Source organism: Stenella coeruleoalba (assembly GCF_951394435.1).
Source record: "Stenella coeruleoalba genome assembly, chromosome: 1".
NCBI lineage: Eukaryota > Metazoa > Chordata > Mammalia > Artiodactyla > Delphinidae > Stenella > Stenella coeruleoalba.
In genome coordinates this window covers 114286488-114302998 of record NC_137169.1, presented here as the reverse complement: position 1 = coordinate 114302998, position 16511 = coordinate 114286488, and the positions used below count along the sequence as shown (strand labels likewise).

Below are 16511 nucleotides of genomic sequence, written 5' to 3'. Positions count from 1 at the left end.
ATTATGTTCTTAATATGTTAATTATGTTCTTAATTATGTTCTTTGTTGAGGTCAACATTTAGCCGTAGATGATTCTCATTAGAGAGTGAATCCTGTTCTTAATTGTGCCTGTTTTTGGTGTATACTTCTATGTAGAAACCAAGATTGAAGGCTGTACCTAAAGAAGCTTCCAGAGAGGAGGGCTTCCAGAGGGGGCCCAAAGAAGTGATGGTGCTGAAAGCAACGGAACCATTTACATATGATGTCAGAGAAGGCGAGAGGAAGATGTTTCATGCCACAGTGGCTACTGAGAGCCAGTTCTTCCAAGTGAAGGTTTATCATGTTGACCTGAAGGAGAAGTTCATCCCAAAGAAAATCATTGCCATATCAGATTATTTTGGCCGCAGTGGGTTCCTGGAGGTGTTCAATGCCTCATCTGTGTCTGATGTTAACCCTGACCGAAAGATGGAGATCTCTAAACGCCTGATTCAAAAGGCAAATGCAACTCCTAAAATCAGTCATCTTTACTCGCAAGCTCTAGGAACATTTGTGAATGGGGTGTTTCTGGTGCATGAGGTAAGCCCACACCATTGTTCTGCAATATTTCTTCTGCAACCCTGGAACGTAAAAGTCTTAGCTGCCGAATGAATTTGGTTAACTTCATAAACACAGGAACTCAAAGCCCCCCTGACCAGGGATACCTGGGTGCCGTCTTCCCACTTCAGAATATAACATAGACAATCTCTTAACATTCTTCTTCCCAAGGTAACAGCATGCAAGTCCTCCAGAAATCATGGGATTTTAACAGCTGTGCTAATCCATTCATAGCCACCCTGAGCCAGTAAAGGGCAGAGTTTATATCTGTATATATATATAGATACATACAAATCTATATCCATCTATATATGTTTATATATATAGATATATAGAGAGAGGTGGGGGGGGCGAAGAGAGAGAGCTCTCCTTCTGGTTTTGTTTCTTTGAGTTCTGCCTCCTGTTTCAGTGACAGCTTAACTTAATTGTGAATAAAGAATTGCCCTTCCAAGCTAGGATTTCAACTATGACAACCAGAGTCAGAAATCAATAGACTACTTTGCCCTAGAATCAGCTCTTATCCACAGTTAGCTAAGATTCTGATCATCTGACCTCTAAAGTTCTCTCACTTCTTCACATTCATTCATCAAAAAATTGTTGAGCAAAAAACCTTGGCATTAACAAATAAGAGAAATATGGATGTTGAAAACGCTAGAAAAATCAAGTTGTTTCATTCCACAATATATTAATATGGGCAATAAAATGCAGAATTTTGCTGAATTCTTAGAATTAGGGTACGTATTTCAGTCCCAACACATCATAGAAATACTAAGGTTAGCTGACCTAACCGTTATGTGAAGTATTGTTTCATAATCCATTATATATGTCTTCTAGGGTGGCTGTTTACCTATCCCCCTGTTGTTTTCCATACACTCTGTTTAAGTGACTGTGCACACATGTGCATTTGTAGAATTCATGAGTAAAGTAAGTGATATAGAAATTAGAACAATGGAAGTAGATGATCTAGATTCAAGATTGGGCAGATTAGGGAAGAATGAATAAATAGAGAAGATAGAGGAAAGAATTACATATTGAAATAATAATCTGCTTAAGGAGGACTTGCAACCATCTTTTTGAGACTCATAATAAGACATGAATGGCCTTTGTTCTCAGGGAGATCCAAAGAAACCTGTGAAGCTTATCAGACCACACTATATCCAATTTTCTTAAGAAATCTCAGCTATTCTGAGATGGGAGCAGGAAAAATTAGGAAAGTAATCCAGTTTTCTAGAAGAACCCAGCACACAAAGACTTAAAGGAAGGAAAGACAGAAAGAGAATTTAAATGGGGGGATAAACTGAACAAGATATCTTACACTATTTGGTACCTGTAATTCTGGACCTCCAGCTCATATTAACTGGTCTGAGACAACAGTTTCCACTAACACCCTATATTTTTCAAAGTTGTGGAAATTCCTGATCCAGTTCTCAGAAGATGGATGCTAATTTTCTTTTGCAGAAATTGGTACGTAATGAATGCATATATTATGAAATACAAGATAATACAGGAGTGATGGAAGTCCTGGTTTATGGAGAACGACTGACCAGAATCAGCTGTGAGAAAGGCGATAGACTTACACTCATCTGCTTTGAATTGGCAGTAAGTGGGGATAAGAGGCAGCTGAGATCCATAATTCACAGTTTCATCAAGGTGAGATTTTCTGGGGGGTCATTATTGTTCCAAAGTAGAAGTCTTTAAGAAAACTAGACTGCTGTTACTACGGAGAGTCCAGCAGGTGGAACGAGAACTAATTTTTGCCATTTAGTGGGTGTAAAGTTTCTTTTCATTATTCTTTTTTTTAATGATATTTTTAAATTTATTTTTTTTGTATTGAAGTATAGTTTACAATGTTTTCTTAGTTTCAAGTGTACAGCAAATGGGATCAGTTACACACACACACACACACACACACACACACACACACACACACACACATATATATTCATTTTCAGATTCTTTTCCCTTATAGGTTATTACAAGATACTGAGTATAGTTCTCTGTGCTATACAGTAGGTCCTCAGTTACCTATTTTATAGATAATAATGTGCATATGTTAATCCAAAACTCCTAATTTACTCCCGCTTCTCCCACTGCTATCCTCTTTGGTAACCATAAGTTTGCTTTCTATGTCTGTCAATCTATTCCTGTTTTGTAAATAAGTTCATTTGTATCATTTTTTTAGATTCCACATATAAATAATAACATATGATAATTGTCTTTCTCTGACTACTTCACTTAGTATGATAATCTCTAGGTCCGTCCATGTTGCTTCTAATGACATTATTTCATTCTTTTTATGGCTGAGTAGTATTCCATTGTATATATGTACCACATCTTCTTTATCCATTCATTTGTCGATGGACATTTAGGTTGGTTCCATGTACTGGTTATTGTAGTGCTGCAGTGAACATTGTGGTACATGTCTCTTTTTGAATTATGGTTTTCTCAGGGCATATGCCCAGTAGTGGGATTGCTGGGTCATGTGGTAACTCTATTTTTAGCTTTTTAAGGAACCTCCATACTGTTCTCCATAGTGGCTGCACCAATTTACATTCCCAACAACAGTGTAAGGAAGGTTTCTTTTTCTCCACACCCTCTCCAGCATTTGTTACTTGTAACTATTTTTTTCTTTACATTATCTCATTTAATCCACATAGTATCTTTTTCTTAATATATTTTTATTGGAGTATAATTGCTTTACAATACTGTGTTAGTTTCTATTGTATACCATAGTGAATCAGTCATATGCATATATGTCCTTCCCTCTTGAGCCTCCCTCCCATCCACCCTATCCCACCCCTCTAGGTCATCATCCTCTTTTCCATAGTGGTTGTAACAATTTACATTCTCACCAACAGTGCAGCAGGTTTCCTTTTCCCCACACCCTTTCCAGCATTTATTGTTTCTAGATTTTTTGATAACGGCCATTCTGACCGGCGTGAGGTGCTACCTCATTGTAGTTTTGATTTACATTTCTCTAATAATTAGTGATGTTGAGCATCTTTTCATGTGCCTCTTGACCATCTGTATGTCTCACTTGGTGAAATGTCAATTTAGGTATTCCACCCAATTTTTAATTAGATTGTTGTTGTTTTTTTTGATATTGAGCTCCATGAACTGTTTGCATATTTTGGAGATTAATCCTTTGTCTGTTGTTTCACTTGCAAATATTTTCTCCCATTCTGAGGGTTGTCTTTTTGTCTTGTTTATGGTTTCCTTTGCTGTGCAAAAGCTTTTAAGTTTAATTAAGTCCCATTTGTTTATTTTTGTTTTTTTTTCTATTACGCTAGGAGGTGGGACAAAAAAGATCTTGCTGTGGTTTATGTCAAAGAGTGTTTTTCCTATATTTTCCTCTAAGAGTTTTATAGTGTCTGGGCTTACATTTATGTCTTTAATCCATTTGGAGTTTATTTTTGTGTATGGTGTTAGGTAGTTGCTCTAATTTCATTCTTTTACATGTAGTTGTCCAGTTTTCCCAGCACCACTTATTGAAGAAGTTGTCTTTTCTCCATTGTATGTTCTTGTTTCCTTTGTTGTAAATTAGGTGACCGTATGTGTGTGAGTTTATCTCTGGGCATTCTATCCTGTACCATTGATCTGTATTTCTGTTTTTGTGCCAGTACCATACTGTCTTGATTACTGTAGCTTTGTGGTATAGTTTGAATTTGGGGAGCCTGATTTCTCCAACCCCATTTTTCTTTCTCAAGATCGCTTTGGCAACTCAGGGTCTTTTGTGTTCCTTACAACTTGTAAAACGTTTTGTTCTAATTCTGTGAAGAATGCCATTGGTAGTTTGATAGGGATTGCATTGAATCTGTAGATTGCTTTTGATTCTTCCAGTCCAAGGACATGGTATATTTCTCCATCTGTTTATGTCATCTCTGATTTCTTTCATCAGTATTTTATAATTTTCTGAGTACAAGTCTTTCACCTCTTTAGGCAGGTTTATTCCTAGATACTTTATTCTTTCTGTTGCAATTGTAAATGGGAGTGTTTCCTTAATTTCTCTTTCTGATTTTTCGTTATTGGTGTATAGGAACGCCAGAGGTTTCTGTGCATTAATTTTGTATCCTGCAACCTTACCAAATTCATTGATTATTTCTATTAGTTTTCTGGTGGCATCTTTAGGATTTTCTATGTATAGTATCATGTCATCTGCAAACAGTGACAGTTTTACTTCTTCTTTTCCAATTTGTATTCTTTTTCTTTCTTTTTCTTCTCTGATTGCCATGGCTAGAACTTCCAAAAATATGTTGAATAAGAGTGGCAAGAGTGGATATCCTTGTCTTGTTCCTGATCTTAGTGGAAATGCTTTCAGTTTTTCGCCATTGAGTATGATGCTTGCTGTGGGTTTGTCATATATGGCCTTTATTATGTTGAGGTAGGTTCCCTCTATACCCATTTTCTGGAGGGTTTTTATCATAAATAGGTGCTGAGTTTTGTCAAAAGCTTTTTCTGCATCTATTGAGATGTTCATATGGTTTTTATTCCTTAATTTGTTAATGTGGTGTATCACATTGATTGATTTGCATATATTAAAGAATCCTTACCTCCCTGGGATGAATCCCACTTTACTGTGGTGTATGATCCATTTAATGTGTTGTTGTATTCTGTTTTCTAGTACTTTGTTCAGGATTTTTGCATCTATGTTCATCAGAGATATTGATCTATAATTTTCTTTTTTTAGGATATCTTTTTCTGGTTTTGGTATCAGGGTGATGGTGGCTTTCTAGAATGAATTTGGGAGTGTTTCTCCCTCTGCAATTTTTAGAAGAGTATGAGAAGGGTCAGTGTTAGCTCTTCTCTAAATGTGTGATAGAATTCGCCTGTGAAACCATCTGGTCCTGGACTTTTCTTTTTTTGAAGATTTTTAATTATGGTTTCAATTTCATTACTTGTGATAGGTCTGTTTATATTTTCTAATTCTTCCTGGTTCAGTCTTGGAAAATTGTACCCTTCCAAGAATTTGTCCATTTCTTCGTGGCTGTCCATTATATTGGCATAAAGTTGTTGGTAGTAGTCTCTTATATTCCTTTGTATTTCTGCAGTGTCAGTTGTGATTTCTCCTTTTTCATTTCTAATTTTATTGATTTGCGTACTCTCCCTTTTTTTTCTTGATGAGTCTGGCTAAGGGTTTATCAATTTTGCCTATCTTCTCAGAGAACCAAGTTTTAGTTTTATTGATCCTTGCTATTGTTTTCTTCATTTCTATTTCATTTATTTCTGCTCTGATCTTTATGATTTCTTTCCCTCTACTGACTTTGGGTTTTCTTTGTTCTTTCTCTAGTTGTTTTAAGTGTACGGTTAGATTGTGTATTTGAGATTTTTCTTGTTTCTTGAGGTGATATTGAATTGCTATAAACTTCCCTCTTAGAACTGCTTTTGCTGCATCAAAAGCTTTTGTCAAAAGCTTTTTCTGCATCTATTGAGATGTTCATATGGTTTTTATTCCTTTTATTCCTATAGGTTTTGGGTCGATGTGTTTTCATTGTCATTTGTTTCTATGTACTTTTTTATTGCTTCTTTGATTTCTTCAGTGGTCTCTTGGTTATTTAGTAGTGCACTGTATAGCCTCCATGTATTTGTGTTTTTTCAGTATTTTTTCCTGTAATTGATTTCCAATCTCATAGTGTTGTGGTCAGAAAAGATGCTTGATATGATTTCAATTTTCTTAAATTTTCTGAGGCTTGATTTGTGTCCAAAGATGTGATGTATCCTGGAGAATGTTTCGTGTGCACTTGAGAAGAAAGTGTATTCTGCCACTTTTGGGTGTAATGGTCTATAAATATCAATTAAATCTATCTGGTCTATTGTGTCATTTAAAGCTTGTGTTTCCTTATATATTTTGTTTGGATGATATGTCCATTGGTGTAAGTGTGGTGTTAAAGTCCCCTACTATTATTGTGTTACTGTTGATTTCTTCTTTCATGGTTCTTAGCATTTGCCTTATATATTGAGGTGCTCCTATGTTGGGTGCATGAACATTTATAATTGTTATATCTTCTTCTTGGATTGATCCTTTGATCATTATGTAGTGTCCTTCCTTATCTCATGTAACAGTCTTTATTTTAAAGTCTATTTTATCTGATATGAGTATTGCTAATCCAGCTTTCTTTTGATTTCCATTTTCATGGAATATCTTTTTCCATCCCTTCGCTTTCAGTCTGTATGTGTCCCTAGTCTTAAGTGGGTCTCTTGAAGACAGCATATATATGTGTCGTATTACTGTATCCATTCAGCCAGTCTGTGCCTTTTGGTTGGGGAATTTAATACATTTACATTGAAAGTTATTATTGATATGTATGCTCCTATTACCACTTTTTAAATTGTTTTGGCTTTGTTTTTGTGGGTCTTTTTCTTCTCTTGTTTTTCCCACCTAGAGAAGTTTCTTTAGCATTTGTTGTAAGGCTGGTTTGGTGGTGCTGAATTCTCTTAGCTTTTGCTTGTCTGGAAAGCTTTTGATTTCTTGTTAAATCTGAATGAGATCCTTGCTGGGGAGAGTAATATTGGTTGTAGGTTTTTCTCTTTCATCACTTTAAGTATATCCTGCCACTCCCTTCAGGCCAGCAGAGTTTCTGCTGAAAAATCTGTGTATGGGGATTCCTTTGTATATTGTCTTTGCTTTTCCCTTGCTGCTTTTAATATTTTTTCTTTGAATTGAATTTTTGTTAGTTTGATTAATATGTGTCTTGGTGTGTTTTTCCTAGGGTTTATCCTGTATGGGACTCTCTGTGCTTCCTGGACTTGGGTGACTATTTCCTTTCCCATGTTAGGCAAGTTTTTGACTATAATCTCTTCAAATATTTTCTCAGACCCTTTCTTTTCTTCTTCTTCTTCTGGGACCCCTATAATGTGAATGTTCGTCCATTTAGTGTTGTCCTAGAGGTCTCTGAGATAGTCTTCAATTTTTTTCTTTTTTTTTTCCTTTATTATGCTCCTCAGCAGTTATTTCCACCATTTTGTCTTCCAGCTCACTTATTTGTTCTTCTGCCTCAGTTATTCTGTTATTGATTCCTTCTAGTGTATTTTTCATTTCAGTTATTGTGTTGTTCATCTCTTTGTTTGTTCTTTATTTCTTCTAGATCTTTGCTAAACATTTCTTGTATTTTCTCAATCCGTGCCTCCATTCTATTTCCACAATTCTGGATCATCTTTGCTATCATTACTCTGAATTCTTTTTCAGGTAAATTGTGTATTTCCTCTTCATTTATTTGGTGTTGTACGTTTTTTACCTTGCTTCTTCATCTGTGACATATTTTTTTGCCCTCTCATTTTTTTTTTTTTAATTAGTGGGATGGTGTTCCTGTCTTACTTGCTGTTTGGTGTGAGGCTTCCAAAACTGGAGTTTGTAGGCTGTTGGGTAGAGCTGGGTCTTGGTGCTGAGATGACGACCTCTGTGAGACCTCAGTTTGATGAATATTCCCTGGGGTCTGAGATTCTCTGTTAGTCCAGTGGTTTGGACTTGGAGGTTCCACTGCAGGAGCTTCTGCCCAACCTGGCTCATAAATGAAGATCCTGCAAACCGTGGGGGTGGCAAAAAAAAAAAAGAGAGAGAGAGAGGGAACAATAACAATGTAGAAAATAAAATTGGACTAGGAAACTAACAGATACGTTAGAAAGAATATAAAAATATAAATGAATTATCAACTGGAAGGTACCACAGTAGTAAAAAAGAGGAGGAGGGAAAAGAAAAAAAAATGGTGGAAAAGGCCTTGATTGTGGAGGGTAGGGCCTAAGCAAGGTCAAGGTTTGGGCAGTGGACAGGGCCTATGCTTAGGACCCACAGTGCTGGAAAAGGCTCTGGGAGCAGTGGGGCGTGGGGCCTAGGCTCAACTGAACAGAGGTCCCAGAGGGTAGGAGACCTCAACTGGGAGCCCAGCGGGCTTCCTGGGCTTGAGTGGGTGAGGCAAACACCCTCCTCTCCTCTCCTGCTCCTCCCTCCTAAAGGGCCCTTCCTGCCTGCCTCTCCTGATCTCCCCGACCTCCCTCCTATGTTCCCAAGGACCCATGTGGCCTGGAGGGGCCTTTGGAAGGCAGGGCATTGGCCTGGGAGCTCAGCAGGCTCCCTGGGCCCGAGTGGGTGGGGCAGTCACCCTCCACTCCTCTCCAGCTCCTCCTCCCAGAGGGCCCCTCCTACCTGCATCTCCTGATCTCCCTGTCCTCAGGGGTGCCAATCCTGTCTGACCTCCCCCTTCAGTCCCCCCACATCTTACCCATTCACTTCAGGGTTCCTCCATCTCCTTGGACATCAGGGTCCTCCACTGGCAGGCTGGGTCCTCCAACTAGGCAGGCTCCCTAGTTGTGGGGAGATGGTAACTCGGTGTCTTCCCATACCGCTATCTTTTTTTTTTTTTTGGCGGTACATGGGCCTCTCACCGTTGTGACCTCTCCCATTGCAGAGCACAGGCTCCAGACGCACAGGCTCAGTGGCCTTGGCTCACGGACCCAGCCACTTCGTGGCATGTGGGATCCTCCCGGACCAGGGCACGAACGCGTGTTCCCTGCATCGGCAGGCATACTGTCAACCACTGTGCCACTAGGGAAGCCCATACTGCCATCTTGACTCTGCCCCCTTGTAGTCTTTTTAATGATTGCCATTCTGACTGGTATGAGGTTACACTTCATTGTAGTTTTGATTTGCATTTCTCTAATAATTAGCAATATTGAGCATCTTTTTATGAGTTTGTTGGCCGTTATATGTCTTCTTTAGAGAAATGTATATTTAGGTCCTCTGCCCATTTTTTGATTGGGTTTGTTATTTTGATATTAAGCTGTATGAGCTGTTTGTATATTTTGGAAGTTAATCCCTTGTTGGTAGCATCATTTGCAAATATTTTCTCCCAGGCCATAGGTTGTCTTTTCGTTTTGTTTATGGTTTCCTTTGCTATGCAAAAGCTTTAAGTTTAATTAAGTCCCATTTGGTCATTTTTGTTTTCATTTCCATTACTCTAGGAGACTGATCCAAAAAAATATTGCTGCAACTTATTTCAAAGAGTGTTCTGCCTATGTTTGTGATAGGTGTTTTATAGTATCGGGTCTTACATTTAGGTCCTTAATCCATTCTGAGTTTATTTTTGTATATGGTGTTAGGGAATGTTCTAACTTGATTCTTTTAGATGTAGCTGTCCAGTTTTCCCAGCACCACTTATTGAACAGACTGTCTTTTCTCCATTGTATATTCTTGCCTCCTTTGTCATTGATTAATTGACCATAAGTGTGTGGGTTTATTTCTGGGCTTTCTATCCTGTTCCGTTGATCTATATGTTTGTTTTTATGGCAGTACCATACTGTTTTGATTACTGTAGTTTTGTAGTAGTCTGAAGTCAGGGAGCGTGATTCCTCCAGCTCCATTCTTCTTTCTCAATATTGTTTTGGCTATTTGGAGTCTTTTGTGTTTCTATACAAAATAAAAAAAAAATTTTCCAGTCCTTTGAAAAATGCTATTGGTAATTTTATAGGGATTGCACTGAATCTGTTGATTGCCTTAGGTAGTATGGTCATTTTAACAATATTGATTCTTCCAATCCAAGAACATGATATACTTTTCCATCTGTTTGTGCCATCTTCAATTTCTTTCATCAGCATCTTATAGTTTTCATTTAAGGGTACTTTTAATCATATTGAAGAGAGAAACTTCAGAGAGGCTATTAAAGGATATGATATCTAAGCTAAATATTGTAGAATTGTTTGAATTTTCAGACCAGGTAGATTATTTAGTAAATTTGGACTTCCTTAAGGCAGATTTGTTTCAAATACTGGTTCTGTCATTTGCTAGGTGACTAATAACTTAAATACTAGGAACCTCTGATTCATCATGTATAGAATAGAAGAAATACCTTTTATCCCAGAGGATAGTTAACAGAGCTCATTTCAATCTAAATGATCAAGGATGCCCCTGAGCATTTCAGAACACAAAGTTACCTGCCTTTAGTGAGATACACATACTGGTCTACAACAGAGGTGTTCGGTCCTACAGGGAAAATTCCATGGTCTTTGTCAAACTCACATATACACATTCATGTGGGATGGATTCCTGGAACACTAACAAAAGTTAACACAGCCATACCTTGTTTTATTGCACTTCATTTTCTTGTGCTTTCCAGATATTGCTTTTTTTTTTCTTTTTCTTTTTTTTTGACAAATTGAGAAATTGAGGGTTTGTAGCAATCCTGTGTAGAGCAAGTCTCCTGGTGCCATTTTTCCAAAACATTTGTCACTTTGACTCTGTGTCATGTTTGGCAAGTCTCATAATATTTCAGCCTTTTTCATTATTCTTATATTTGTCATGGTGATCTGTGATCAGTGATGTTGCTATTGAAATCATTTGGAGTGCCATGAACCGCACACCCATATAAAATGGCAAATTTCTTTCATAAATGTTATGTGTGTTCTCACTGCTCCACTGATGGGCCATTCCCCCATCTCTCTCCCTCTCCTTGGGCCTCCCTATTCCCTGAGACAAAACAATATTGAAATTAGGCTAATTAATAACCCCACAGAGGCCTCTAAGTGTTCAAGTGAAAGGAAGACTCACATATCTCTCAGGTTAAATCAAAAACTAGACATATTTAAGCTTAGTGAGGAAGGCAAAAAAGAGGTCAAAAGCTAGATATCTTGCATTAAATAGACAAGTTGTGAATGTACAGAAAAACGTTTTAAAGGAATTTTAAAATGTTATGCCAGTGAACCTATGAATAACAAATCAAAACAGCCTTATTTTTTATATGGAAAAAGTTTTAGTGGTCTGGATAGAAGGTCAAACCAGCTACAATAGTCCCAGAGTAAGGTCCTAACACTTTTCAATTCTGTGAAGGCTGAGAGATATAAGAAATCTGCAGAAGAAAAGTTTGAAGTTAGCAGAAGTTGGTTCATGAGGTTTAAGAAGCCATCTCTATAACATAAAAGTACAAGGTGAAGCAGCGCGTGCTGCTGATGTAGAAGCTGCAGCTAAGTTATACAGAAGATCTAGCAGAGATGACTGATAAAGGTTGCTACACTCAACAACAGATTTTCAATGAAGATGAAACAGCCTGATATTGGAAGAAGATGCCATCTAGGACTTCCATAGCTAGAGAGGAGAAGTCAGTGCATGGTTTTAAAGCTTTGAAGGATGGACTGACTCTCCTGTTATGGACTAACGCAGCTGGTGACTAAGTTGAAATCAGTGCTCACTGACCACTCTGAAATTCTGAGGGCCCTTAAGATTGCTAAGTCTACTCTGCCTCTGCTCTTGTAAATGGCACAATAAAGCCTGGATGACAGTGCATCTGTTTACAACATGGTTTACTGAATATTTTAAGCCCACTGTTGAGACCTACTGCTCAGAAAAAAAAAGATTCCTTTTAAAATATTACTGCTCATTGACAATGCACCTGATCACCTAAGAGCATTGATGGAGATGTACAACGAGATTAATGTTGTTATCATGCTAACACAACATCCATTCTGCAGCCCAGGGATTATTATTTAAGCAATACATTTCACAAGGCTATATAGCTGCAGTAGATATGATTCTTCTGATGGATCAGGGCAAAGTCAAATAAAAATCTTCTGGAAAGGATTCACCATTCTAGATGTCATTAAGAACATTCCTATTTCATGGGAAGAGGTCAACATACCAACATGAATGAGAGTTTGAAGGAAATTTGAAGGAAGTTTGATTCCAACCCTCATGGATGATTTTGAAAGGTTCATGACTTCAGTGGAGGAAGTAACTGTAGATGTGGTAGATATAGCAAATGAACTAGAATTAGAAGTGGAGCCTGAAGATGTTACTGAATTGCTGCTATCTCATGATGAAACTTCAGCGTATAATGAGTTGCTTCTTATGGGTGAATTAAAAAAATGGCTTCTTAAGATGGAATCTACTCCTGATGATGCTGCTGTGAATACTGTTGAAATGACAACAAAGGATTTAGACTATTACACAAACTTAGTTGATATAGCTTTGGCAGGGTTTGAGAAGTTTGGTTCCAATTTTGAAAGAAGTTCTACTGTGTGTAAAGTGCTATTCTCGGTGAGGAAAAAAATTTATTTTACCCTCCTGGATTCTTCGGCTGGTCTAAGAATTAAATTGACGTGAGACAGATAAACAGAAGTAGAGCAAACAAAAGTTTAATAGCATGTATACATGGGAGAGACCCAGAAAAAGTGAGTAACTCACCAAGATGACTGAAACCCTCACCTTAAATACCATCTTCAGTTAATGACAAAAGAGTATGTTGGGGGTAGTTGTTTGGGACTTCCACTGGGGAGAAAGACAATTCACACGAAGATGGAAAAACAAATGTTTTGGTAAACAAATGGTTTCTGGGCATGCAGAGAGGATGGGACACAGACTGGACTCTGATCTCTGGGCCCTGCCAAGTTTTCCTCCACTACACCTAGCCCATATTCTTTGCAGATACCTCTGATGAGGCCTTTATTGTGGGAACAGCCCCTTTATCTAAATTCTTTACACAGCTAAAGGGGAGGTGAAAAGAAAGACTTACAGACTCTTCTCTTTCTTAAAGATAATCAACATAAATTAATCCTCATGCCAGAAAGACATATTTTGGGGTGGTAAACGTGGCAAACTTTGTTCCCCTACACTATCAAACAGCAATGCATGCTATAGAGAGATTTTCCATGAAAAGGAAGAGTCAGTCAATCCAGCAGACTTCCTCATTGTCTTATTTAAGAAATTGCCACCACCACCCCAACCTTCAGCAACCATCACCTTCATCAGTCGGCAGCCATCCACATCCAGGCAAGATCCTCCTCCATAAAAAAAAGAGTATGACTCACTGAAGATTCAGATGATGGTTAATGTCTTTTTAGCAATAAAGTATTTTTGATTCAGGTATGTACATTAATACATTGATTAATACATTAATTAATGCTACTGCATTAATAGACTACAGTATGGTGTAAACATAAGTTTTCTATGCGCTGAGAAAGCAAATAAATTGTGTGTCATTTTATTGCAATATTCGCTTTATCACAGTGGTCTGGAACTGAGCCCATAATATCTTCAATGTATGCCTGCACTGGAATGCAAACAGATCAAATACAAAGGCTGACATATCAGGCACTCAGAAATGCACATGCTCTTTTTTTTTTTTTTTACTTATTACAAACTTTAATTAAAGCCTATTCTCTAATCTGACATTTAAGTGAAATAGTAGATATAAAAAATGTCTTTACGATTAAGTGTTCTCCCCAAAATCTCTTTTGTGACTGAGGTTGTAAAAAACTCTCAAACTATAATTTTGCTCCCTGCCATTCATCATGATGGTGCTTTTAGTGCTCTCTGGATTTCTAGTCTGTGTATAGATGCCTATGTAGGAATAAAGGACATCAAACTTGGAGTACTTAATTGCAGTTAATCCCATAGGACCCAATCATTGCACAAAACATGTGGAATCAGCTAATGTCGAATTTGCTTATTACTGAAGATAGTCAATGTGGAACAGAGCTTGCTTGAGTGGATGATATTGATAATTTTGGACATGTGCTAAATATCGTACATAGATCTTCTCATTTAATTTTCAGAATAACCCTATGCAGTAGCTACTCTGATGATCCTTTTTTTTTTTTGCGGTACGCGGGCCTCTCACCGCCGTGGCCTCTCCCGCCGCGGAGCACAGGCTGCGGACGCGCACGCCCAGCAGCCATGACTCACGGGCCCAGCCGCTCCTCGGCATGTGGGATCCTCCTGGACCGGGGCACGAACCCGCGTCCCCTGCATCAGCAGGCGGACTCTCAACCACTGTGCCACCAGGGAAGACCCCCCCCCCCTTTTTTTTTTTTAACATCTTTATTGGAGTATAATTGCTTTACAACGGTGTGTTAGTTTCTGCTTTACAACAAAGTGAATCAGCTATACATATGTATATATCCCCATATCCCCTCCCTCTTGCATCTCCCCCCCTCCCATCCTCCCTATCCCACCCCTCTAGGTGGTCACAAAGCAGCGGGTTGATCTCCCTGTGCTATGCGGCTGCTTCCCACTAGCTACCTATTTTACATTTGGTAGTATATATAAGTCCATGCCATTCTCGCACTTCTTCCCAGCTTACCCTTCCCCCTCCCCGTGTCCTCAAGTCCATTCTCTATGTCTGCGTCTTTATTCCTGTCCTGTCCCTAGGTTCTTCAGAACCATTTTTTTTTTCAAGATTCCATATATATGTGTTAGCATACGGTATTTGTTTTTCTCTTTCTGACTTACTTCACTCTGTATGACAGTCTCTAGGTCCATCCACCTCACTACAAATGACTCAGTTTCATTTCTTTTTATGGCTGAGTAATATTCCATTGTATATATGTGTCACATCTTCTTTATCCATTCATCTGTCGATGGACACTTAGGTTGCTTCCATGTCCTGGCTATTTTATTGTAAACAGAGCTGCAATGAGCATTGTGGTACATGACTCTTTTTGAATTATGGTTTTCTCAGGGTATATGCCCAGTAGTGGGATTGCTGGGTCATATGGTAGTTCTAGTTTTAGTTTTTTAAGTAACCTCCATACTGTTCTCCATAGTGCATCAATTTACATTCCCACCAACATGCACATGCTCTTTGATCTTGCCATTACTCAGACTCTCAATGATATATCCCAATCCTTCCTTCACAGCATGGTGCCAGGAATAACTTTTGCCCCTTTCTTCCACCTTTCTTTCCAGTAAGAACTTTCCCTTCAACTCTTGGCTTTGAGTACACCTGCTCCTTCCTCTCTCTTGTTCTCCAACAACTCCTGCCTGTCCACATGCACTCACGCTGGGTGTGAGTGCATATCTCATTTCAGGGTTCCAGCCAAGAATTGGGGGTGTTGACTCAAAAGACAGGAATTCACTAAAGAAGATAGGTGAGAGTGGGAGGAGAGCCCCTCAGACGGGAAGAGAAAAAGGGATGCAGCCCATAGCAAGGTGACACAGTGTGAGTGAAGGGGGAAATGTATAATCAGGGTCATCTCATTGTTTATCTTATCTCTTTCTTCTTCAAGGTCACCAAGGCCAGGAAAATCAAGGAACAACCATTCGATCCTGAATCATATATGGAAACCTGATTATAGCTGTTCTTCTAAAAACCTGGATGTCATTAATATTGATGTTTATGGAGCTAAGATCTAAGTACAGAAAAAAAGTATATATGTATACATATGGTTGAAATACCACAATATGTATACTAGCCATTAATTCTTAGGGATGGGGTGCTTTGCATTTTTTTATACTTCTCTGTATCATCTCAATTCCTAATTTTGCATCTATAACTTTTATAATTTGGAAATAATAATAAACATGATTTTTCCTAAAGACATGCCTCCCTAGGAGTCTAGTTCATTGCTTAAAAGCAAATAGTCTGTGGGCTGCAAATCAGATAGGGATACTTAAGACCCAAGCAATATTTGGATTTATACTTTGGTTGTGATCTTTACAGAATATAACTCTGGTAAAGAATGAACAGGTTGAACAAGCTGTGCCCTGCTCAAAGAAACCCAAGAAGAAGGCAGAGCAGCTGAAACTAGTCTGTGCTTCAATTGCCAACCCCTATCGTAGGGTGGAGTTGCTTTAGTCCAAAACAATGATATCTTTTCAGAATTGATCTCCTGGAGGGGCCATAATTGGGTAATTTGTGTACCAAATAAGGCAGCTTCTGATGATTTGCATGAAGTCACTAGTATATGTTGGAAGTAATTCTAGCCCTGTCTGATGTGAAATAACTGGTTCCACTTACTTATTCAGGTACTGACGGGTAAGTAGCTCTGCAGCTATACTTCCTGGTTCTCACATGTGTGGATCCTATGAGGAAGTTGCTCCAGGCAAAGACTTGCATTAGGCAAACACTGACGAATAATTAATTTAGTTTAGAGTACAATGGCGGAAAGTAGATAGCTAACACTGAAATTTACAATGTAGTTTTTTACATGTATTTTATTGAAGTAGAGTTGATTTATAG

At 38.3% G+C, this 16511-nt stretch overlaps 1 protein-coding gene across 1 annotated transcript in view; it reads left to right on the top strand.

Annotated features, from left to right (window-relative positions):
• LOC307198120 (interferon-activable protein 203-like) overlaps positions 1-15868 on the top strand; it is a 68152-nt gene extending 52284 nt beyond the window's left edge. The window contains exons 9-11 of the mRNA XM_079944791.1: positions 136-555; positions 2032-2223; positions 15559-15868. Coding sequence (XP_079800917.1) covers positions 136-555; positions 2032-2223; positions 15559-15621 — 675 coding nt within the window. The 3' untranslated portion in view covers positions 15622-15868. The remainder of the gene's footprint in view (positions 1-135; positions 556-2031; positions 2224-15558) is intronic.
• The last annotated feature ends 643 nt before the right edge of the window (positions 15869-16511 follow it).